At 36.2% G+C, this 26,468-nt stretch overlaps 1 protein-coding gene across 2 annotated transcripts in view; it reads left to right on the top strand.

The window, feature by feature from the left end:
* Positions 1 to 26,468, top strand: part of POF1B (POF1B actin binding protein) — a 115,622-nt gene that overhangs the window by 19,336 nt on the left and 69,818 nt on the right. Inside the window, exons 3-5 of one of the 2 annotated variants that reach the window (XM_019439678.2) lie at positions 1,271 to 1,351; positions 18,744 to 18,845; positions 23,430 to 23,612. In XM_019439678.2, coding sequence (XP_019295223.2) covers positions 1,271 to 1,351; positions 18,744 to 18,845; positions 23,430 to 23,612 — 366 coding nt within the window. The remainder of the gene's footprint in view (positions 1 to 1,270; positions 1,352 to 18,743; positions 18,846 to 23,429; positions 23,613 to 26,468) is intronic. The other variant, XM_053891445.1, reaches the window with a different exon arrangement.

Below are 26,468 nucleotides of genomic sequence, written 5' to 3' on the forward strand. Positions count from 1 at the left end.
ACCATTTGTTTTTCTTTTATAAATGTTTGTGCCATTTTCTCATTTTTCTAGTAGTATGATTTTGTTTTCTTATTGAGGTATAAAAATTCTATATTAATGATATTGATCCTTTTTCCATTAAAAGTTTACAAATGACTTTGTTCTAGTGTTTTGTCTCTTTTTTTGAATTATTTTTTTTTTAAAGAAAGACAGAGAAAAGAGTGAAAACTGGGGAGGGGCAGAGGGAGAGGGAAGGAAAGAACATTAAACAGGCTCCTGGCCCAGTGCGGAGCCTGATGTGGGACTCCATGTCGCTACCCTGAGTTGATGACAGAAGCTGAAATCAAGAGTTGGATGCTTAACCACTTAACCAAGTGAGCCGCCCAGGCGCCCCTTATCTCTTTTTTTTATTTACAGTTTTTTAATGTTTATTTTTGAGAGAGAGAGAGCATGAGCAGGGGAGGGGCAGAAAGTGAGACACAGAATCAGAAGCAGGCTCCAGACTCTGAGCTGTCAGCACAGAGCCCCACACAAGACTCAAACTCACAAATTGTGAGATCATGGCCTAAGTGAAGTCGGATGCTTAACCGACTGAGCTATTCAGGCACCCTGCCTCTTGTCTCTCTTTTAATGTTATTTATGGTCCTTTCCCACCACTGCATTGAAGATTTAAATGCTTAAGTACACACGCACGCACACACATACACACATTTTTCTCTTTGTGTCTCCTTCCATTTTTAAAAATATGGGATAATTAATAAATATTAAGCTATATTTTCTTCTATTCATGTGGGAGCATTTACAGTGAAATGAATATTTTGAAACTCTCATCAAATATAGTTTGGGGTCCCTGGGTGGCTCAGTCAATTATGGATCTTGGGTTTAGACCCAATTGCTGGTAGGATCATGCCCCACGTGTGCTGACAGCCTGGAACCTGCTTGGGTGCTTGGGATTCTTTCTCACTCCTCCATCTATGCCCCTCCCCCACTCTATCACTCTCAAAATAAATAAATAAACTTTATATATATATATATATATATATATAGTTTGGAATGCGTGATGAATTACCATGAAATGAGTATAATAGAAACACCTAGCACAGTGCTGAGCACATAAACACATGCTTTCATATATGTTTCTAAGACTGAAATTAACTAAAAGCATAAATTCATATGTCATCGTTATGCAAATGACTTTTAAAATTTCACTCTGAAAATTGTTTTTTATTATTAATGGCTTCAAGTTCACTAAACAACTATAATTATATGCAGCTTTTACCTTTTTCCCCAGGAACTCCATTCTCCAACAGTGAAAGTCACTGCATATCCACAGACTACTATTAGGAGATACATAGTACAAAATCCTGAACAGGTAAGCTATATCACAGAAACCTTTGTTCCAGCCCATAATTCCTTAGAAGCTGATAGCTTAAACAAGAAGGGTGAGTCAGTACCAGATCCCTAAAATCAGATTGTTGGTGTTTCTTCCAGTTATAAATTTAATTACTAATAATTATTATTTAAAAAGTCATTTTTAATTCCAGACAACTGTGTGCCCATATATTCTGATTCAGGGATGCAACAGTTGCAAACAGCATGGAAATTCTTGGGTTATAAAGTTTTTCTACTTCTGTAGCTCCACCTTTGTGCTACAAAGGATTTTGTGCCCTTTGAACCAAAGGAAAAAGGGACAGAGTTCTTTCGCAGACTTCACATAAAAATTATCAGCTGTTACATCGGGGATTGGAGTCTTTATTTAGATATGCCATTGAGATATGGGATAGGAAGAAGATAATGAAAAGTCAAAAGTTCAAAAGTGTCTCCATGACTTTGTTGCCTATATTATGAACTTTTGTTGCTAGCAATAAGGTCTTTTGAAAATTATATTGTTATATTTTCTACTAAGATATATAACTTTATATTTTACACACTAAGATATTATTTTCTATCTCATTTTTTTCTTCCAAGATTTTATTTAAATTCATATTAGTTAACATATAGTGTAGTATTGGCTTCCGGAATAGAATGTAGTGATTCGCCACTTACATATAACACCCAGTGCTCATCCGAACAAGTGCCCTCTTGATGCCCATCACCCATTTAGCCCCCCCGCCGGCCACCTCCCCTCCAGCAACCCTCAGTTTCTTCTCTAAAGTTGAGTCTCTTATGCTTTGCCTCCCTCTCTGTTTTTATCTTATTTTATTTCTTCTATCTCATTTGAGGAGAAAATTAAGAAAACTTTTTTCCCACGGTAAAAAGCCTTCCTCAACACACACAAAACCATAAACAACCCTTCTTTAGCTGCAACAGGAGGTTCTATGGGGCTATAAGGACAAAGTTTCACAAATAGAAAGTGTGCCCCAGATAATAATACAGCAATTATTTGCTTTTCTCTTTATTTTACTTCTCCACTATTACAGGAAAGAATCCTCCCCTATCTCACAAAACAAAATCAATTATTTGCTTCAGCTGTGGAAAGCAAAGGATTAAATTAGGGTAACACACTTAATATGTCTAGGTGTATGGATGGCGGGGTGCACTGTTTTTATGCTTCTATCTCCCCTCTTCTTTATTTTAAAATCATTTTCTCATGTTTGTTCAGCTACAAAAGAAGTTAGTTGCACATGTGTCCATGCGTTAACATATGAGCATGCAAGCTCTGTGATGGGGGGGGGGGGGATGATTATTTTGAACATTTGCTTTAGTTGTCACATATATATGTAAATACCAAAAGAGAATGTGATTACAGTATAGCAGTTACTTGTGCCTTCTTTTGCACAATCAAATGTTTAAACAATATATCTAAAAAGTATGTTGGGGGAGAGAGACATAAAGAGGGCTTGGAAGATGAGAGTGTGCATTTTTCTACAACATGGCCACTTTACCCCTTCCCCTTCTTCCCTCTTTCTCTTTTTTTCTTTCTTTCACACACAAACTGGGAGACATGTATACTTGGATGCATATTGCACTTGATATCCCTGGCTTTCAAAGAATTATTTTTGATAGCAGTTTTTTTTTTCTTAATATGGGAATTTCAGTGTTTACCTAGTATATATTCATAGAGTAATTTTTAAATATAAAATAATTTGGACTCCACTCCACTTTGCCAGTGATTTCTTATGTGACTTTTGATAAATTCTTACTCTTTAGTTAATGGAGAAAGGGAAGAGTTAATCTTTATTGGGTATACACACTCCTTGCTAGAAAATTTACATATTTTATCCCATTTAATTCAAATAAGGCAAGAAAACAGAAGCACAGGCAAGTTCACTTATTCATTCAATTAATATTCATCGATTGCTTACTATGTCCTAAGAATTGCCCCCAAGAACTAGGGATAGAGTAGTGGACAAAACAAACCCTCAACATCCTTGAAATTTAAGCTGTTAACTAGCCCTAAACCATTCAGTTACAAAGCAACAGAGGGAGAACAGAAATTGAACAATGCAGATCTGGAAGAGTTACATTTGCAAATTAAGGACAATTGAGGATGTAGGTATTAAGCTCCAGAGACTCATCTACATACCACCTCCCCTCCTCATCCCCAGTGACAGTGTGATACAAAGGCAGAGAAATTAGAAGTATGTATACAAATACATAACATATTGTAACACTTGGCCTGCTCCTGTAAAGGCTTATTATTATGGCTTTTTTCAACTACAAAGAAGCAAATAATTTCTCAGGGAAAACATCCAACAAAGGGTAATGATTATTTTAAAACTTTTAACTCTTTCTACTATTGAGGAATAAAATAAATTTTAACCCCCATGCTTTGTGCACAAAAATAGTCTCACTGGTTTTGCAGAACAGCTTGAAAATCCTATTTAGAGACACAGCCCTGAGCAGCCATGTGGTGTTAAGATCATTAGGATGGACCCCGTGACTGCATGCAGGATTCCACAGAGGAAGATGGCAGCATAGGTGGATGCTGGGCTCACCTTGTCCTGCTGACCACTTAGATTCCACCCACATCTGCCTAAATAACCCAGAAAACTACCAGAAGACTAGCAGAACAGACTCTCCAGAGCCAAGCATAGACAAGAGGCCCACGGAAGAGGCAGGAAGGGCAGAGAGGTGGTGTGCGCTACACGGACTGACAGGAGGAAGCCGGGGCAGTGGAGGGGCAGCCCGCCCAGCAAGGTGGAGCCCCCGAGTCTGGCTTGCAAAAGCAGAGGGGCCAGACTCCGTGAGTTCTGACAGCAAGCAGGACTTAACATCTGGAATGTTATAAGTCAACAGTTCTGCTCCAAGAGCGGAAGGGCTAGAGGACAATGTGAGGGAGAGTTGTTGAGCCCTGGAGGACAGAGCTCAGTTTGGTGGGGAACAAAAATGCTCACCAGCGCCATCCCCCTCACCCATCCCCCAGCCAAAATCCCAAAGGGAACCAGTTCCCGTCACTGAACTTGCTTGTACTGCACAAACACCCAACACTGTGTTTCTGTGGATCCATCCCTCCGACGGGTCTGCCTCCTTCCTGGTGCCACAGGGCCCTTGCTGAAGTGGACCACCGAAAGCAAAGTGAACTGAGTCAGCCCATCCTGCCCCTGTGCACCTTGCTGATCCACCCCAGCTAATACACCAGATCGCATTGAAGCAGCACCACAAGCCTGGCAGTGTGCAAGTAGCCCAGACAGGGCCAAACCACTCGACAGTGAGTCCTGCCCTGGGAGAGGGTAAGATAAGGTACACACCAGTCTGACTGTGGCCCCAGCAGTGGGCTGGGGGCAGACATCAGATCTGACTGCAGCCCCACCCACCAACGAAAGTTATTCAAAACAGCACAGGGGAAGTGACCTGCAGTTCCACACCACTCCAGGAACTATCCAAAATGATGAAACAGAAGAATTCTCCTCAAAAGAAACTCCAGGAAGTAGCGACAGCTAATGAACTGATCAAAAAACGATTTAAGCAATGTAACAGAAGACGAATTTAAAATAATAGTCATAAAATTAATCGCTGGGCTTGAAAACAGTATAAAGGACAGCAGAGAATCTCTTGCTACAGAGATCAAGGGACTATGAAACAGCCAGGAGGAGCTAAAAAATGCTACAATGAGCTGCAAAATAAAATGGAGGCAACCACAGCTAGGATTGAAGAAGAAGAGGAGAGAATAGGTGAATTGGAAGATAAAATTATAGAAAAAGAGGAAGCTGAGGAAAAGAGATATAAAAAATTCCAGGCATATGAGGGAGAATTAGAGAACTAAGAGACACAATTAAACGCAATAATATATACATAATTGGGATTCCAGAGGGGAAGAGAGAGGGAAAGATGTTGAAGGTGTACTTGAAGAAATCATAGCTGAGAACTTCCCAGATCTGGGGAAGGAAAAAGGCATTGAAATCCAAGAAGCACAGAGAACTCCTTTCAGATGTAACTTGACTCAATCTTCTGCATGATATATTATACTGAAACTGGCAAATTACAAGGATAAAGAGAAAATTCTGAAAGCAGCTAGGGATAAACATGCTTAACATATAAAGGGAGACCAATAAGACTAGTGATGGATCTATCTACTGAAACTTGGCAGGCCAGAAAGGAATGGCAAGAAATCTTCAATGTGATGAGCAGAAAAAAAATGCGGCTGAGAATCCTTTATCCAGCAAGTCTATCATTTAGAAAAGAAGGAGAGGTAAAGGTCTTCCCAAACAAACAAAAACTGATGGAATTCATCACCACTAAACCAGCCCTACAAGAGATCCTATGGGGGATCCTGTGAGACAAAGTACCAGAGACATCACTAAGAGCATGAAACTTACAGACATCACAATGACTCTAAACCCATATCTTTCTAAAATAACACTGAATGTAAATGGACAAAATGCTCCAACCAAAAGACATAGGGTATCAGAATGGATAAAAGAAAAAAAGCCCATCTATTTGCTGTCTACAAGAGACTCATTTTAGACCTGAGGACACCTTCAGATTGAAAGTAAGGGGATGGAGAACTATCTATCGTGCTACTAGAAGTCAAAAGAAAGCTGAAGTAGCCATACTATATCAGACAAACTAGAATTTAAATTAAAGGCTGTAACAAGAGATGAAGAAGGGGATTATATAATAATCACAGGGCCTAGCCATCAGGAAGAGCTAACAATTATAAATGTCTATGCTCCAAATACGGAAGCTCCCAAATATATAAAACAATTAATCACAAAGATACGCAACCTTATTGATAAGAACGTGGTAATTACAGGGGACTTTAAGACCCCACTTACAACAATGGATAGATCATCTAGACACAGGATCAATAAAGAAACAAGGGCCCTGAATGATACATTGATTCAGATGGACTTGACAGATATATTTAGAACTCTACATTCCAAAGCAACAGAATATATGTTCTTCTCGAGTGCACATGGAACATTCTCCAAGATAGATCACATACTGGGTCACAAAACAGCCCTTCATAAGTATAAAAAATTGAGATCATACCATGCATACTTTCAGACCACAATGCGATGAGGCTTGAAATCAACCACAGGAAAAAGTCTGGAAAACCTCCAAAAGCATGGAGGTTAAAGAACACCCTACTAAAGAAGGAATAGGACAACCAAGCAATTAGAGAAGAAATTAAGAAATATATGGAAACAAATGAAAATGAAAATACAACAATCTAAACACTTTGGGATGCAGCAAAGACAGTCCTGAGAGGAAAATAATTGTGATGCAGGCCTAGCTCAAGAAACAAGAAAAATCCCAAATACAAAATCTAACAGCACACCTAAAGGAACTAGAAGCAGAACAGCAAAGACACCCCAAACACAGCAGAAAAAGAGAAATAATAAAGATCAGAGCAGAAATAAACAATATAGAATCTAAAAAACTGTAGAGCATATCAATGAAACCAAGAGTTGGATTTTGAAAAAATAAACAAAATTGATAAATCGTTAGCCAGGCTTCTCAAAAAGAAGAGAGATGACCCAAATAGATAAAATCATGAAAGAAAATGGAATTATTACAACCAATCCCTCAGAGATACAAGCAATTATCAGGGAATACTATGAAAAATTATATGCCAACAAACTGGACAATCTGGAAGAAATGGACAAATTCCTAAACACCCACACTCTTCCCAAACTCAAACAGGAAGAAATAGAAAGCTTGAACAGACCCATAATCAGCTAAGAAATTGAATCGGTTATCAAAAATCTCCCAAGAAATAAGTGTCCAGGACACTTCCCAGGGGAATTCTACCAGACATTCAAAGCAGAAATAATACCTATCCTTCTCAAGCTATTACAAAAAATAGAAAAGAAAGCAAAACTTCCAGACTCATTCTATGAATCCAGCATTACTTTGATTCCTAAACCAGACAGAGACCCAGTAAAAAAAGAGAACTACGGGCCAATATCCTGATGAATATCGATGCAAAAATTCTCAATAAGATACTAGCAAATCGAATTCAACAGCCTATAAAAAGAATTATTCACCATGATCAAGTGGGATTCATTCCTGGGATGCAGGGCTGGTTCAACATTTGGAAATCAATCAATGTGATACATCACATTAATCAAAGAAAAGATAAGAACCGTATGATCCTGTCAATCGATGCAGAAAAAGCATTTGGCAAAATTCAGCATCCTTTAATAAAAAGCCTCGAGAAAGTCACGATAGAAGGAATATACTTAAACATCATCAAAGCCATTTATGAAAAGCCCACAGCCAATATCATCCTCAATGGGGAAAAACTGACAGCTTTCCCCCTGAGATCAGGAACACGACAGGGATGTCCACTCTCATCGCTGTTGTTTCACATAGTGTTGGAAGTGCTAGCATCAGCAATCAGACAACAAAAGGAAATCAAAGGCATCAAAATTGGCAAAGATGAAGTCAAGCTTTCACTTTTTGCAGATGACATGATATTATACATGGAAAACCCAATAGACTCCACCAAAAGTCTGCTAGAACTGATACATGAATTCAGCAAAGTCGCAGGATACAAAATCAATGTACAGAAATCAGTTGCATTCTTATACACTAATAATAAAGCAACAGAAAGACAAATAAAGAAACAGATCCCATTCACAATTGCACCAAGAAGCATAAAATACCTAGAAATAAACCTAACCAAAGATGTGAAAGATCTGTATGCTGAAAAGTATAGAAAGCTTTTGAAGGAAATTGAAGAAGATATGAAGAAATGGAAAAATATTCTGTGCTCATGGATTGCAAGAATTAATATTGTTAAAATGTCAATACCACCTAAAGCAATCTACACATTCAATGCAATCCCAATCAAAATTGCACCAGCATTCTTCTTGAATCTAGAACAAGCAATCCTAACATTTGTATGGAACCACAAAAGACCCTGAATGGCCAAAGTAATATTCGAGAAGAAGAACAAAGCGTGAGGCATCACAATCCCAGACTTTAGCCTCTACTACAAAGCTGTAATCATCAAGACAGCATGGCATTGGCACAAAAACAGACACATAGACCAATGGAATAGAATAGATACTCCAGAATTGGACCCACAAAAGTTTGGCCAACTGATCTTTGACAAAGCAGGAAAGAATATCCAATGGGAAAAAGACAGTCTCTTTAACAAATGGTACTGGGAGAACTGGACAGCAACATGCAGAAGGATGAAACTAGAACACTTTCTTACACCATTCACAAAAACAAACTCAAATTGGATAAAGACCTGAATGTGAGACAGGAAACCATCAAAACCCTAGAGGAGAAAGCAGGAATAACCTCTCTGACCTCAGCCACAGCAATTTCTTTCTTTACACATCTCCAAAGGCAAGGGAATTAAAGGCAAAAATGAACTATTGGGACTTCATGAAGATAAAAGGCTTCTGCACAGGAAAGGAAACAATCAGCCAAACTGAAAGGAAACCAATGGAATATGAAAAGATATTTGCAAATGACATATCAGACAAAGGGCTAGTATCCAAAATCTATAAAGAGTTCACCAAACTCCACACCCGAAAAACAAATAATCCAGTAAAGAAATGGGCAGAAAACATTAACAGACACGTCTCTAAAGAAGACATCCAGATGGCCAACAGGCACATGAAAATGTGCTCAACGTTGTTCCTCATTAGGGAAATGCAAATCAAAACCACACTGAGATACCACCTCAAGGCAGTCAGAGTGGCTAAAATGAACACATCAGGAAACTATAGATGCTGGCGAAGAGGTGGAGAAACAGGAACCCTCTTGCACTGTTGATGGGAATTCAGACTGGTGCAGCCACTCTGGAAAACAGTGTGGATGTTCCTCAAACAATTAAAAATAGACCTACCCTATGATCCAGCAATAGCACTGCTAGGAGTTTACCCAAGGGATACAGGAGTGCTGATGCATAGGGCACTTGTACCCCAATGTTTATAGCAGCACTCTCAACAATAGCCAAATTACGGAAAGAGCCTAAATGTCCATCAACTGACGAATGGATAAAGAAATTGTGGTTTATATACGTAATGGAATTCTACGTGGCAATGAGAAAGAATGAAATGGGCCTTTTGTAGCAACGTGGATGGAACTGGAGAGTGTTATGCTAAGTGCAATAAGTCATACAGCAAAAGATACCATATGTTTTCACTCTTATGTGGATCATGAGAAAGTTAACAGAAGTCCAGGGGGGAGGGGAAGGAAATAAAAAAGATAAAGGTTAGAGAGGGAGAGAGCCAAAGCATAAGAGACTCTTAAAACCTGAGAACAAACTGAGGGTTGATGGGGGGTGGGAGGGAGGGGAGGGTGGGTGATGAGTATTGAGGAGGGCACCTTTTGGGATGAGTACTGTGTGTTGTATGGAAACCAATTTGACAATAAATTTGATAATAAATAATAAAAACAAAACAAAACAAAAAAAGAAAATCCTATTTAGATATATTCCCCATTTTATTTATCTAAGTATATGCTTTTTTGCTTGCTCTTTTAAATTCCCCCAGGAGAAGATTCTGGCTTAATTACAATATTTATAATAAGCTGAGCCTCCTCAAATGGCAATTTTATCCTCTTTCACCTCCCAGCTTCTCTAATCTTCACTTCTCCCTATAATTAAACTGATGTCACTCTACTTCTCTCATTATGATTTTCTTCTACCTCTGTTCAGCCTTTTTATTTTTGGTCGTTCCTTATCTTCTTGATTTTCCATTTATTTTCATTTTAGTCAAAAGATTTATTCATTCTGGTATATAAGTTGATCTAGAAATGAAGAATATATGTTTTTTCCATCAGTAGATAGAATCCAATTGATATTAATCAGTTTTATTAATGTTCTCATTGTGGGGAAGGCACTGTATAGCCTTTAAATTGGGGGAAAAAAGGAAACAAGACATGGTTCCCATACCAAAAGAGCTTACAGTTCCTCTCAGCAAGGGAAATAATATATGTCCACAAATAGCTATATAAAATACATGGTAGAGTGTATGAGAGATAACATGAGAGAATTACAGATGAAGTCTTATTGAAATTCCAGGAGTTGGAGACAACACATTGGTTTGGGGAAATCAGAGAAGGATTTATTGTGTTATTTAAGGTATTTTGACAGTTAACATGGTTACTGCTATCATTGTACTAATGAGGAAATTAAAGCTTAAATAAGTGTGACTTGCTCAGGTCTTCTCACACCAAATACATCACTGTCTTTTCTGGCACTTATTATGAGGGTAGTTTTGATAAGATTTGACAACTAATATTGAATATGTGGTTTAAAAAAGAAGAAAAGTCAAATATGACCCTAAGCTTTTCAGTTTGAGATACTGGGAATATGACAGCCTAATTAAGAAGTGAGGGGGAGCAGAAGCTTGTTTGGAAACGACGTCAGATCCTGAGATGTGTTTGAATCAGTAGTGTTTGAGGTGCATGGAATAGAAAATGACCACACAGGTAGTTAAAAATGATCTGAAGAAAGGTCACATTTGAGATAGAGACATGGGAATTATTCGTCTGTAAATTGTCTTTGTAGCTGTGAGAATGAATGAGAAAACTAAGCGATAATGGAGAGGGTTGAGGTATAGCACCTTGAGAAATGTCTACTTTAACAGAAATAGAAAGGAGCCACTTTCATGGGCAGAGGAGTTGTCAGAGAGAAATGTCAACACAGAGAAATTGAAACAAATAGGGAAAGGATGTGGTCAACTGTCTCAAATGACCAAATGGCCATAGAGAGTTTGAACGTTAAGAAACTAATGGTGATATTTGAGAGAGCAGGTTCCTTATACTTGGGGAGGCAAAATCCAGATGGAAAAAGTAGATGGGTGAATGGATCAAGAAGTGGAGGAAATAAGTGAGGATTACTCTTCTAAGAAAGATATTGACCAAAATAAAGAAAGATGGGATGGTAGCTAAAGAAGAAAAGAGAAACTTGGAGATCTGAGAGATTTACAGACAGAGGGAAAGAACCAGTAATAAGATTAAATATGCCACAGAGAAAGGGTACAAATGGAACACAATTCTGGAAGAGAAAAGAGAGGATAAGATTCCAGGTATAGATAGAAAAGTGACTTCAGGAAAAAAGGAAGAGTATGTCTTTCTTGGTAATGAAATGGAAGAGCAGAAATTGAAGAGAGATTTGAAGTAGAGAGGAAAATGGAGGAATCTCACTGAATAGATCTTGGTTTTCTCAATTTACTTATTGAGGAGAATGAGGGAACATGAGCATAGGGAATTAAGGAAAATGAAAAAAATTGTAACCACAGTTATAGAAAATTTAATAAATAGAAGTATGACCATGAAGGTTGGAGGGGCTCTTAAAGTTAGATAACTTGAATTTGCACTGAGCCAAATCAGCAAATATTTTAAAGTTTTCTCCAGCAAGGTTTCATGGCCTGGGAACAGCAAAGTAGATGCTGGGGATTATGCACTTTGTTAGATGTGAGAACTACTATCAGAGGTTCTAAAAGTATCAATTAAAATGATAATATCAGCTAGATTTGAAGACACCTATTAATTTTTAGGGTGGATCTACCACCAATTCAAATGTACAGATAAAAAAAATAAGCTGCCCAAATAGTAAAACTGTCTAACAGCTCATTTGTGAAAAATCTAGGACTTCTAATTAAATTTATTGTTCTGATTTGTTTGACTCAGAATGATTTATTCGAATATAGTAAAATTTGGCTGTACTCTTTTACACATTTTTGGAAAATAATAGTCCCCTTAATTTGGAAGTTTTTTTTTCAGTAAGTCATATAAAATAATAAGTCCAAACACACATTTTGGAGAGAATCAACACTGTTAGCACCTAAACCATTTTTCTTCTTAAAAATATTAATGGTTCGGCATTTATAGTGAACAAGAGAAATTTTCATGCTTTTGCTAAATTTGTTTTCTCCTCTTAGAAGGTGCTTATATCCTTAAGATAAATGTTCATATCATCTCTTCTCATCCAGTCATCTGTTCATTCACTATGGGGTATTCAAGATGGATACAGTCCTTGCCCTCAATAAGCCTACTTTTGTATATACTTTGATTTTTTTAACGTTTTTATTTATTTTGAGAGAGAGAGAGAGAGAGAGACAGCATGAGCAGGGGAGAGGCATAGAGAGAGGGAGTCACAGAATGAGAAGCAGGCTCCAGGCTCTGAGCTGTCAGCATGAGCCTGATGTGTGGCTCAAACCCATGAGCCATGAGATAATGACCTGAGCCGAAGTCAGCCGCTTAACCAACTGAACCATCCAGGTGCCCCATACTTTTGTATATACTTTAGGTTGATATCTTAGAAAAGTTCTAACAAGGTGATTACAAAAATTTTTTAAAGCAGTATGGACTTAAAAATATATTACTGGGGCGCCTGGGTGGCTCAGTTGGTTAAGCGGCGGACTTGGGCTCAGGTCATGATCTTGCTGTCTGTGAGTCTGAGCCCTCCTCTGGGCTCTGTGCTGACAACTTGGAGCCTGGAGCCTACTTCAGATTCTGTGTCTCCCTTTCTCTAGGCCCTTCCTCTGCTTGTACTCTCTCTCACTCTCAAATTATTATATTACTATATTATTGCAAACCAATGTCTTTTGTACATTAAAATCACAGATTAAAGGTACTTTAAAATACATTCTTTTGCTTGATATAATGTATTCTGCATTACTATTTCTATTATAAAGAAACTGAGCCTCAAAGAAGGTAAATGACTTGCTTACATTTCCATGGCAAGTAGGTGATAGAGGCAGAAATGAATATAGGTTTTATGACTCCAGAATTTTTTTTCCATGATACCTTCTTCCACTAATTTTAGTGGTCAGATCCAGTGGAACTATAGTAGTCCAAATCCAATCTGCTTTGGAATTCTCACCTGTTGACCTCTCTGAAGCATTTATACCTTCACTCACCTTTCTACTGTTTTTTGAAAATTTTTCTTCTCTTAATTTTATTTCAATTTTCTCTTCTGATCCTCATATCTCTTAAGGCTTATGTAGTTATGTCTTTGATCTTCACTTGCCTTTTCAGAAGTTGCATGATTTTAACAAGAACTTCTAAGCATATACTTCTGAAGTCTAGAACTAGAACTATAGCCACGAAATCCCCACTCACCTGTGTTCTGGAGATCAATATAACCCGAATGCTTACCTACACATTTAGGTAAAAGTCTATTTGCTAATTCGTTGCAATAATTTAACACATGTTTAAAGGATTACTATGCACTGTATATGTACTAAGTGTTATGAGGAATAAAAACATGAATCAGACATAGATTCTTACCAGGAGCACATGAAATTCAATATGTCTCAACTTTTCCTGTTTTTGACACCATGGGTTATATAGTAGATTTCTCAAGTTTAAGATCTTAGAGTCATCTTTGGAAAGTACTGTCCTTGAAGATTTAGTATAATCTCTTAACTAGTCTCCTCACCTGTACTCTTTCCTTTCTTCAACTAATCTTCCTGAAGTAGATTTACATTCACCTCACATCCCTGTTTAAAAGCATTTAAAGATTTCTCACTGCTTTCAGAACCAAGTTCCATCTGCCAATTGTGTCCCCTACATATAATTTATAGTTTTAGAGCCTTGGTGTCATGACTTATTCTGTTGACTTCAATTGGAATACCATTCTTTTCCATCTCCTTATATGCAAAGCCCACCTTAACCTTCTTTCAAATGCCACCTGATCCAAGTAGCCTGAGTACTGCCAGATGGAATTCAATATTTCCTCTTCTGAATTCCATCTCATAAGTTCTTTCTCTATACTTCTTATAGGCACTTGTTTCTTTCTACCTTGTATTATAGATGTTTATGCTCATATATCATCCAGACCAAACATCAGCAAAATTTTCCTATAAAGAGCAAAATAGTAAATATTTTAGAATTTGCTGTCCCCATAGGGTTTTGGTCTTCCTTCTTTGCACTTACAGTCCTTAAAAAATATAAATACCATTCATGGGGCGCCTGGATGGCTCAGTCGGCCGAGCGTCCGACTTCAGCTCAGGTCATGATCTCGCTGTCTGTGAGTTCAAGCCCCGTGTTGGGCTCTGTGCTGACAGCTCGGAGCCTGGAGCCTGTTTCAGATTCTATGTCTCCCTCTCCCTCTGCCCCTGCCCCACTCATGCTCTGTCTCTCTCTCTGTGTGTCAAAAATAAAAACAAACATTAAAAAAATCTACCTGTCATTCTTATTGAAGATATTATAAAAATAGGCTGCTGGCTATAGTTTAATGAATACTGATCAATATTCAGTGCTTGTGGTAATAATCTAAGTTTGATTCATGCTTTGTAACACTTAACAAAGTATATTATGCATAGTAAACTCATAAACGTGTGTTACATGCTTGCAAATAGGCTTTTTTTTTTTTTTTTACAAAAACAAACACAAAAGAGCTTCTAGGGGAATCTTTTTAAATATATCCATCTTTAGATTTAACAATTCATCAGCTAACTAAATTTAATCACTTGTATATTTGTTTCACTTAAGTATTCCAGGAACATTTAGTTAAAGTATATTTTATTCAAACTTGAATACAAGAAGTATATAACTTTGGATTCAAGGGTGTCTTACATTTTCAACAACCAGTGTTTTTATCCAATTGTGTTTAAGAGTTTTTATGTTAGCAGATAACAAAAATGCTACCATATTTTGTTGATTTTGAAATGGTCTTTTTTTTTTTTTTACTTTTTTAAGTTTATTTATTTATTTATTTTGAGACAGAGAGAGAGAGAACATGGGTGGGGGTGGGGCAGAGAGAGAGAGTGAGAGAGAGAGAGAATCCCAAGCAAGCTCCTCAATGTCAGCACAGATCCCAGAACAGGGCTTGAACTCACAAACTGTGAGACCATGGCCTGAGTGGAAACCAAGAGTTGGATGCTTAACCGACTGAACCACCCAGGCGCCCCAATTCTGAAATGGTTTTAAACACATTAACTGGTAGCAGACTTAGTCAATCTCCTTCCACACTGTTCCCCTGTATTACAAAAATAAATGAATGCAATTATGCTTTGTAACAAAACATCCTCAACTCCCCCCATAAAAGTAGACTCATATGAAAACTGAAAGAAGGGAAATAAATATAGTAATATTGCATTTATTTTAAACTTTTGGCTATTCCAAGAAATAGAAGGGGAAGGAAAACTTCCAGACTCATTCTATGAAGCCAGTATTACTTTGATTCCTAAACCAGACAAAGACCCAGTAAAAAAAGAGAACTACAGGCCAATATCCCTGATGAATATCGATGCAAAAATTCTCAATATGATACTAGCAAATCGAATTCAACAGCCTATAAAAAGAATTATTCACCATGATCAAGTGGGATTCATTCCTGGGATGCAGGGCTGGTTCAAAATTCGCAAAACAATCAATGTGATACATCACATTAATAAAAGAAAAGATAAAAACCATATGATCCTGTCAATCGATACAGAAAAGGCCTTTGACAAAATTCAGCACCCTTTCTTAATAAAAACCCTTGAGAAAGTCGGGATAGAAGGAACATACCTAAACATCATAAAAGCCATTTATGAAAAGCCCACAGCTAACATCATCCTCAATGGGGAAAAACTGAGAGCTTTTTCCCTGAGATCAGGAACACGACAGGGATGCCCACTCTCACCGCTGGTGTTTAACATAGTGTTGGAAGTTCTAGCATCAGCAATAAGACAACAAAGGGAAATCAAAGGCATCAAAATTGGCAGAGATGAAGTCAAGCTTTCACTTTTTGCAGATGACATGATATTATACATGGAAAATCCTATAGACTCCACCAAAAGTCTGCTAGAACTGATACATGAATTCAGCAAAGTTGCAGGATACAAAATCAATGTACAGAAATCAGTTGCATTCTTATACACTAACAATGAAGCAACAGAAAGACAAATAAAGAAACTGATCCCATTCACAATTGCACCAAGAAGCATAAAATACCTAGGAATCAATCTAACCAAAGATGTAAAAGATCTGTATGGTAAAAACTATAGAAAGCTTATGAAGGAAACTGAAGAACATATAAAGAAATGGAAAACCATTCCCTGCTCATGGATCGGAAGAATAAATATTGTCAAAATGTCAATACTACCCAAAGCTATCTACACATTCAATGCAATCCCAATCAAAATTGCACCAGCATTCTTCTAGAAGTTAGAACAAGCAATCCTAAAATTCATATGGAACCACAAAAGGCCCCGAATAGCCAAAGTAATTTTGAAGAAGACCAAAGCAGGAGGCATCACAATCCCAGACTTTAGCCTCTACTACAAAGCTGTAATCATCAAGACAGCATGGTATTGGCACAAAAACAGACACATAGACCAATGGAATAGAATAGAAATCCCAGAACTGGACCCACAAACGTATGGCCAACTCATCTTTGACAAAGCAGGAAAGAACATCCAATGGAAAAAAGACAGTCTCTTTAACAAATGGTGCTGGGAGAACTGGACAGCAACATGCAGAAGGTTGAAAGTAGACCACTTTCTGACACCATTCACAAAAATAAACTCAAAATGGATAAAGGACCTGAATGTGAGACAGGAATCCATCAAAACCCTAGAGGAGAAAGCAGGAAAAGACCTGTCTGACCTCAGCCGTAGCAATCTCTTACTCAACACATCCCCAAAGGCAAGGGAATTAAAAGCAAAAATCAATTACTGGGACCTTGTGAAGATAAAAACTTCTGCACAGCAAAGGAAACAACCAACAAAACTAAAAGGCAACCAACGGAATGGGAAAAGATATTTGCAAATGACATATCGGACAAAGGGCTAGTATCCAAAATCTATAAAGAGCTCACCAAACTCCACACCTGAAAAACAAATAACCCAGTGAAGAAATGGGCAGAAAACATGAATAGACACTTCTCTAAAGAAGACATCCGGATGGCCAACAGGCACATGAAAAGGTGTTCAACATCTCTCCTTATCAGGGAAATACAAATCAAAACCACACTCAGATATCACCTCACTCCAGTCAGAGTGGCCTAAATGAGCAAATCAGGAGACTATAGATGCTGGAGAGGAGGTGGAGAAACAGGAACCCTCTTGCACTGTTGGTGGGAATGCAAATTGGTGCAGCCACTCTGGAGAACAGTGTGGAGGTTCCTCAGAAAATTAAAAATAGACCTACCCTATGACCCAGCAATAGCACTGCTAGGAATTTACCCAAGGGATACAGGAGTACTGATGCATAGGGGCACTTGTACCCCAATGTTTATAGCAGCACTCTCAACAATAGCCAAATTATGGAATGAGCCTAAATGTCCATCAAGTGATGAATGGATAAAGAAATTGTGGTTTATATACACAATGGAGTACTATAGGGCAATGAGAAAGAACGAAATATGGCCCTTTGTAGCACCGTGGATGGAACTGGAGAGTGTGATGCTAAGTGAAATAAGCCATACAGAGAAAGACAGATACCATATGGTTTCACTCTTATGTGGATCCTGAGAAACTTAACAGAAACCCATGGGGGAGGGGAAGAAAAAAAAAAAGAGGTTAGAGTGGGAGAGAGCCAAAGCATAAGAGACTCTTAAAAACTGAGAACAAACTGAGAGTTGATGGGGGGTGGGAGGGAGGGGAGGGTGGGTGATGGGTATTGAGGAGGGCACCTTTTGGGATGAGCACTGGGTGTTGTATGGAAACCAATTTGACAATAAATTTCATATATTGAGAAAAAAAAAAAACTCTTGGTCTTATTCTTACTACTCCTTCCTTGGTTTCTTTCAGATTTTGGACCTGTCATCAGCCTTTATTTCATTGGCTGACAACTTTTAAATGCTTGGATTATCCTGCATTAACTTAGTTGATTATATGGGGATACAGTGCTCTTAAAGCCTCTACTCTGTTCTTGGTTTTCAAAACATATGTTATACAGAGAGATTTAGCTTTGATTATAATCACAAGTAAGAATTGTACACTTCAAAATCACTGAAGCTAAATTCTGGGAAAAAAATCTTTAATATAGGTCTACCTACTTTGCAGCTCAGTAGTGAATTGTTTGTTTTGCATTTCTCCAATAATACTTTTGCATAGAAAGAAACTTGGCAGTGAACTCAACTTAAATGAAGTTGACCTCAGGCCTGTCTACTTCAGAGGAAACTCATTATATCTTGTCTCAGAAACAGAAAAAAAAATATTTTTCTCACCTCCTTCCAATTTCTCTTAAAACACTGTTAAGCCTAAAATGTAGTAAGAGAATCCAGAGAGCTCTATTTGAGAAAATAGACTATCTTTATGGTTTTTCCTTCCATCTCTCAAAACTTTATTGGGATGTCATTCCACTCTCCTAAAGTCTGCTACTAAGTCAGATTTTATTAGATACTAGATATTTGCTTAAGGTTTCTCTGAAAAGGTACCTTTCAAAACAAAACACAGTCATTACTGTCTTTATAGGAACCACTTTCTCCATTCCTAAAAGGAGGCCATTTATTCCCAGGAAACAATGTTATTTATGAAAAAACAATAAGAAAAGTAAAGAAGCTAAATATGGATCAGGTATGTAAAATCTGTTTTAAAGCTTATTAACTGTATACTTTTGAATCATGAGTATTTTAATAGAGTTAAAATGACAATTGTCAAGTGCTAAGCAAGACCACTATGAGTCATAATACCTTATTATGTCTACAGCCCTTCAGATCATCCTTAACACTTTCATATTCATTTTCTCATGTGAAGTATTATTGTCCCTATTTTACTGAAAGGGAAACTCAGGTAAAAATATATCAAGCCACATAGAAAATTAGTGGTAGAATCTGAATTTAATACAGATACCCCAATCCTTTGTATGTTTCTTTCAAACTGCTCTCACAAAAATTATAATTTAAAACATTATAACTTTGTCTTAATTCATTTAATACAAAGTGAATTTTCAATGAACAAATGAAAAATATGTATGAGCAGATATGTAAAATACTATAAAAGTCTAGAAAACTAAAGTTCAAGTCACATTTTAAAATTTTAATTAAATTTGGCTGAGAGACCAAGTATATAACATTTAAAACTAGCAGGGCAATGGTAGTTTCATGACATATAGAGCTACCAGTCCTTCAAGCAGAGCTGTTACTGTAACCAGCAGAGGTTTCACATTGATCTTCTCAGTGGATACAAAGCATGTCCAGCCCAGACAAAGCCTGGGACTTGTTTATTGGACATGCTTGAACTAGAACAGTGTATCAATTTCTTAGGGCTGCTGTAACAAAGTACCACAGTCTGATGGCTTAAAACAACAAAAATTCATTGTCTCATAGTTCTGGGACCAGAAGTATGAAATCATGGTTTTGGCAAGGCCATGGTCCCTCTGTAGCCTTTAGGTAAGGAGCTCTTCTATGCCTATCTCCTAGATTCTTGTGACTTTAGGCATTCCTTGGTTTGTAGATGCACAACTTTAATCTTCCATCTTCACATGGCATCCTCCCTGTATGTTGTCATATCATCTTCTGTCTGTGCATGTCTGTCTTTGTGTACAGATTGTCCCTTTTTATGATGATACCAGTCATATTTGATTAGGAGCCATGCAAATGACTTTGTGTTAACTTCTTAATTCTATAAAGGTCTTATTTCATTAAAAAAATCTGTTTCTAAACAAAGTCACTTTCTGAGGTATAAGGGTTAAGACTTTAACATATGCTTTTTGTGGGAGCAGCACAATTTAACCTACAACAGGCAGTGAAATAATATCAAATAAATTTTTATCACAAAATCATTTTTCTCATATACAAATTAAACATTAAAGTATACTAAATTCTTTTTAATTCTCTTGGCATGAGAACACATCTTTTTATAAGTATTTATGGGCACTTGTTACCAGATTCATAGGAATTAATACATTTTTACGTATTTGATGCTCATTAAAAATAAAATAGTGTAAACTGTCAGAATCATAAACATCCAAACCTTTAAGACTTTGGTCTGCTTGGAAAATTGGATTTATTAGAGGGTATGGTATAGTATGTATTGAACGCCTATCTTTCAGAAGAACAGCAGAATATTTCTGGATATTATGATACCAAATAGAAAAATTTCATCAAATGTGTCAGCTCTTCAAGGGTCACTTTCCTCAAGCTATAAATTTATAACATCTCTCCTTTGTCCAACTGGACTGACAAAACAATAAGTTTGACACATTTTACATAATAAGAAATGTTTGAGATGCATCATCTCAGGTTCCTTCTAATTTCTTGTCTCAAAAAGGATAAAGATTTTCTAAGCCTTGGTTCTTAGAGGAAAAGATTGAATATCCTGTACATTATTATTGCTATAAATCTGGAACAATTAACTCCTTTGAAAGAACACTACTATTACTTATTATCAATTTGAATATTAACTTTTTTATGCCCATTTTTTTAGTAATGACTTAAATGACTTGGGAGTTTTGGAACTGCCATGGCAGACTTCCCAAGGTAAAAGGAACCATACATATGGAACAAACTACAACTTTTTGACCTAGTTGAGTTTCCTCAGTGATAGAGATGCTGGATAGAGATGTAAGACAAGCTGGATAAAGCCAGAGTTTGGATGAAATGGTTTAATATTACATGAGACTAGTTCAAATAGCACTAGTTCTTAAGAGATGAGACCTGACCAAAAAAGAGATCTTTGTCATGGAAGGGTGGTAAATTGGTACCAGTTACAAGATAATTATCCAGTTCATATGAATTGTACTCTGTGTATTTTTTCCTCTATCAAAGATGACAAAACATGATAAATCAGAAATGTTTGAGATTTTGTACATTAAAAATTCACCTTGTGGTACACTTCAAAAGTATGAGTAATGTATGAATATCTTGTTTTAGAACAATAACATTAGTAGTCAGGTATGAGAATTGAAAACTGAAAGTCGTCTAAGACTTCAATGATACTAATGAGTGGTTCAGAGGCCAGACAGGCTCAGGGAAACCACAAGACAACCCAGATGGAGGGACTGTCAGCATTCTATTCAAGAGTCAACTGATATATTAAGAAAGGAAGATGATTGAAAAATGAGTTTTGCTTTGTTTATTGTTCTGTATTGATGTGTCCTTCAAAGTGTTTCCTAACTTGCTTTTTAAGGAACACATTAATTTTGTTTTCAGGATGAATTCTATTTCAGTAGTGTATAAGTTTCCCACTGGGTGAAGTTTTTCTCAGACTGTCACAGTGACTTTATTCTAATACAATGTATGAAGATATTTTATAACATAAAAGAATAGATAATACATTCACCCATACAATTTGTACAGAAATGGCTGATAGTACATAGCCTGACTTCTAAACTGTAGAGATCTTAGTGCTAGCATATTTATAAAGTGAGTTGCGCTTGAAAAGATCCTAGAGAAAATGATTCTATGAAATGATTCTGTGACCTTTATTACCAACGACTACGAAAGTAATTTCTATTTGTAAAATATGTTTCTCTATGTATTTTTCTTTCTTTAAAAATAATTTTTGTACACATAAAAAAGATAATTTGTATACATGTTAAAATTTTCAAAAATAAAAAGTATAAAAAGGTACAAAAACAGTGTAAAAAGAGAATAAAAAATGTACACAGTGAAAAAAAAAAGCCTCTCTATCCTAACCCCCTTGTCTCTCAGTTCCTCTTGCCAGGGGCAGTCACCCTTAAAAGAGTTTGCTCTATGCACTTAAAAGCAGTCATGTATATTTGTAAATATACACATATGTTTATTTTAAAATGTTATACAAAAGGTAGCAAAGTATATTGATTCTTGTGCATCTTGCTTTTTTAATTTAATATAATTTGAAAATTGTTCCACATAAAAAACATAAAATTTGAAGTGGTTTACTATATTAATGCAGGTCAGCTTTCCACTGTCAAAAGGAAATAGAGCATTGAATTTATACTTTCAAAGTAAATGCATGTGCATTAATGTAGCATTATGATTCAAAATAGAGTTTTTCTTTGAAAACTGGTTTTCAGATGACTGTTATTAAAGTAGAATAATAACAAAATAATATAGGAAATGCAAGTATGCCTAAAATCCACAAAACTGAAACAACCAGATATCCTTTCTTACTCTGGGCTCTATACTTTCTCAGAAAAAAAAAAAAACAAAAAAACAACAACAAAAAAACACAAGCAGATAGCAAAGATATAGTTTAAAAACAACTCTAGACTATTTTGAGGACAGTAAAAATTCAACCTTATATTTTGAAAGAACTCTGAACTAGAAATCATGAGTTCTAATCCCAATTTTTCCATGAATTAGTTGTGGCATTACAAGTAAATCATCTTACTTCTCTGGACCTCAGTGATTTTTTTCTACCTGAAAAATTTGTGGGGTGGATGATGATTAAGTTGAAGATGACAATGATAAAGAAATAATATAATAATAATAATAATAAATATTTATTATCCACCTACATTGTACTAGGCACTTTATAAACATCAGTTCATTTACTCCTCATAGCAGTCCAATGAGACATATATTATCTCAACACTTGCAAATGAGGAAATTGAGGCTCATAAAGATTGCATACACAGTTTCCCAAGATCACAGAGTAAGTGGTAGAATCAGAGTTAGAATACCTGTTTTCCAGATCTGGAGCTTCAGTCACTGTTTTCCAAGCTTTTTTCTTAATTCATGCTTGATTTTCATAAGCATAAGAATTTTGCCTGCCCCTCTGTGATTCTAATATGCTTCCTGAAATTGAAAATCACTACATTATATTATTTTCTAATTTTATTTACATCTAAATCTTCAGTATGATCATATTATTATGAAATTAGATCCTGAAATGCCTGGTGAATTATCAAAGAATAGTTAATATTAATATTCATTATAGTTTTAGTGTTAAGTATAGCTGGAATATTAATTTAATCAGAACATGCAATTCCCTGGCCAATTTAAGTAAGTATTTGGATGGTCACTGCCACCTGATCAAACAAAATAGAATTCAATACATTTTCTCCCAATTAAATAATTTTAAAAAACAATATATCACATATTAAAACTATATATCCTAGGACTTGAATTATCTTGTGAAAGAACACATTAAATTTTAAAAAAAGGATTCAGTGGGTTTTCTTGATTAGTAATTTTTATTCTCAGTTGCTATTTTGGCATGTATATGTTTTTTTAGGAGTGCTATCCACAGGTTCAATGCCATCATCACATTGTCCAACAGCCCCAGATCATCCACTCTCCACAGTGCCAACAATCCCATTCTAGCCAACAAATCCAAATCATCACGGGAACTGATTCAATTTCTACAAACACTGGAAATGAGTTGTACCATGGTGGATTAAGCCATATACGTGACCAGGTAAGATCAACTGATTTGCTTATAAAACTGAAATAACTCTCTTAAACCCTTCTCACACCACTTTATAGCCACTCACATTGAATTTTCATCAAAATATTGGGGTATTTGTGTTTTGTTTATGGCATATTTAAAACAAAATTTTCTATTTCCTCTCAGAAGACAAAATAATTCAGGTCTATTAATGCATGAAATCTATGAAGGAAGTTATAAACTGAAAAATGAATACCTGATTTCTAGCTGATCCTCAGTTCTAAAATTGGTTCTACAGTTGTGCAATATTAAATATTTTCATGAGGTATAGTATTTAAATGAGTAATGAATTGGAAATAATTTTATCTACTTTGGTCATATTGGAAAAAATAACCATAAAAATTCAAAATTCATATTTTTCCAAACTAAAAAAAGCCCAAAAGTATCTTTTCTTTGAATATCATGTATGGAAATATTGTGGTCTAGGATTACTCTAAAATATGGTTCAGATGGTCTTGAACTTCTTACATTAAATGGATTAGCAATAATGATTAAAAACATTTTATTATGTGAAATCATTTGAAATTGTCATTTTTATAGGTCAATGTTGATCAAATAGAAACAATTTCATACAGTTCAATCTAATACTTTGCTTTGCTTTGGTTTCCTCAACATAGAGTAGAGATTTATTGATCACTTCTTTTTTTAAAATTTTTTTAATGTTTATTTATTTTTGATGGAGAGAGAGACAGAGTGTGAGTGGGGGAGGGGCAGAGAGAGGGAGACACAGAATCCAAAGCAGGCTCCAGGTTATGAACTGTCAGCACAGAGCCCCATGCAGGACTCGAACACACGAACTGCGAGATCATGACCTGAGCTGAAGTCGGTTGCTTAACTGACCGAGCCACCCATGCGCCCCTATTGATCCCTTCTTATAGGGTTATTGTAAAAATTTGTTTGTAAAAACAAATTATATTTTACATGTTAAGCACTTACCATAGTTGAGTGCTAATGGTAAGTACTTAACAAATAGTAATTATTGGTTTTTAGTAGTAGTTATTATTCATAAACATTAAATCTTCATGCCAAGTACCATGAGAAATACACAACTGGGTAAGACATTGTCACATTTCTTATAGGTGCTTACCGTCTAATAGGGGAAAGTGGCAAACACATAAAACATGATGCAAAGCAATGTGTTGTCTGTCATAAAAGAGGAACAGGCAATGTGCTTTGGGAATAGAAGAGAAAAGAAATTAATTTCTGCTGGCAGATCAAGGAAAGCTTTATTGAGGAGATAGGAACTGACGTGGACTTTGAAAAGTGAGAATTTCAATATGTGGTATTGTGATGTGGCATGGAGATGACATCCTGAGAATAGGGAATTACATGAAAAAAAGTCATAGATTTGGGAAAGTACCTTGGGTTTCAGGAAATGTCAGTGATTCATTTTGTATTGAAAGGAAAACATGAAATGAGGAGTACTAGAGTATAGTGTTAAAATGGTACATTAAGGCCAGATCATGAGGTCCTTGGATGTTAAGTTTAAAAACTTGTACTTTATTTGGTAGGCAATGGAGAGTAAGTGAAGGGTATTAAGTAGGAAAATATTGATACATATGCCTTATGAGGTTAATCCTAGCAAATTTTATACAAGATAGATTGGCATATTGATTAATTTTCTTCTCACAATGATCAGTTGAGGAAGGTGTTATTGTTGCCCTTATTGCCCTTACTGTTACCCTTATTTGGTAAGGAAACTGAGGTTCAGAGAGGTTAAGTTACTTGCAAAGTTTTGCACAGCTAGTATGTGGTGGAGTCAGAATTCATACAGAGAAGAGAGTTCTTTATCAATAGTGGAAATGTGAATAGAGCACTGGATTAAGAGCCTGCCAGTAGAGAGGTATTGGTGACATAACAGAAAGTGGACTAGCTTCAGAGAAGGAAGACCTGGGTTCCAGCCCCAGGCTTTGTACTTTTCAAACTGTGTGTTTTTAATAAATACTAAATCTCTCAGAAACATCCTCATCCACAAAAGTTCAGGTAGTAATGTTGACCTCATAGGGTTGATGATATAAAGTCTAAATAAAAACATATGTTGAAAGTGCTTTATAAACTATAAAGTCTACAACATGAAAAATGCCAAGGAAAAAGATTTGCAGAGATTATTAGAAGCTATTTCAAGTGTAAAACTTAAACTATAATAATAACAGTAGGAATAAAGTGAGGGATAAGTATCAGAGATGGGGAAGAATACCACAGGATTAAAAATCTTGTCTAGTGTCAGTGGTGATACTATGATATCCTTTTACTAGCTTAGTACGACTAATAGTACATTTGACTAGACTAGATACTGTCTATTTAGAAAATGGGAAGGGTTAGATTGCTTATATATTAGTTTCTGTTTTATTATGTATACATTTGGTTTGAGATTCTGATGTAATTTTGTTAAAGACCGAAGGTTTTTTGTATAGATTAAATTTTTCTGACTTTTCAATATTTTTTGAGGAAAAAGTTGCAGTGCCGCTGAAAACAAGATAGTGCCCTGGGAAGCATAGAGCTAGTAATTTCACTTGTATGGATTTCATAGGATTGGATCCACCCCTGGTCAGAGTGAAGATGGGATAATCTGGTTGTACAGATCCCATAAACAAAGGAGAGAAGAAAATGAGTTCTCCCATCTAGGCTCCTTGATTTTTAAATGTCTCGTCCATATGTGTGGAAGAGTCTCTTTAATGAGTTATAAAGCAGATATAGGTTGGACTTTCTTAAAACTAAAGGTTGGCGCATTTTTAGTTTGTGTTTAGAATTAAATTGTAACTTGGAGGTAGCATAAGAATGTGAAAAGAACAAAGACTTTCAATTCAATTATTTTAGTTTATAAAA

The sequence above is a fragment of the Panthera pardus genome, unplaced genomic scaffold (genome assembly GCF_024362965.1).
Source record: "Panthera pardus isolate Hobbes unplaced genomic scaffold, ASM2436296v1 HiC_scaffold_27, whole genome shotgun sequence".
NCBI classification, from domain to species: Eukaryota; Metazoa; Chordata; class Mammalia; order Carnivora; family Felidae; genus Panthera; species Panthera pardus.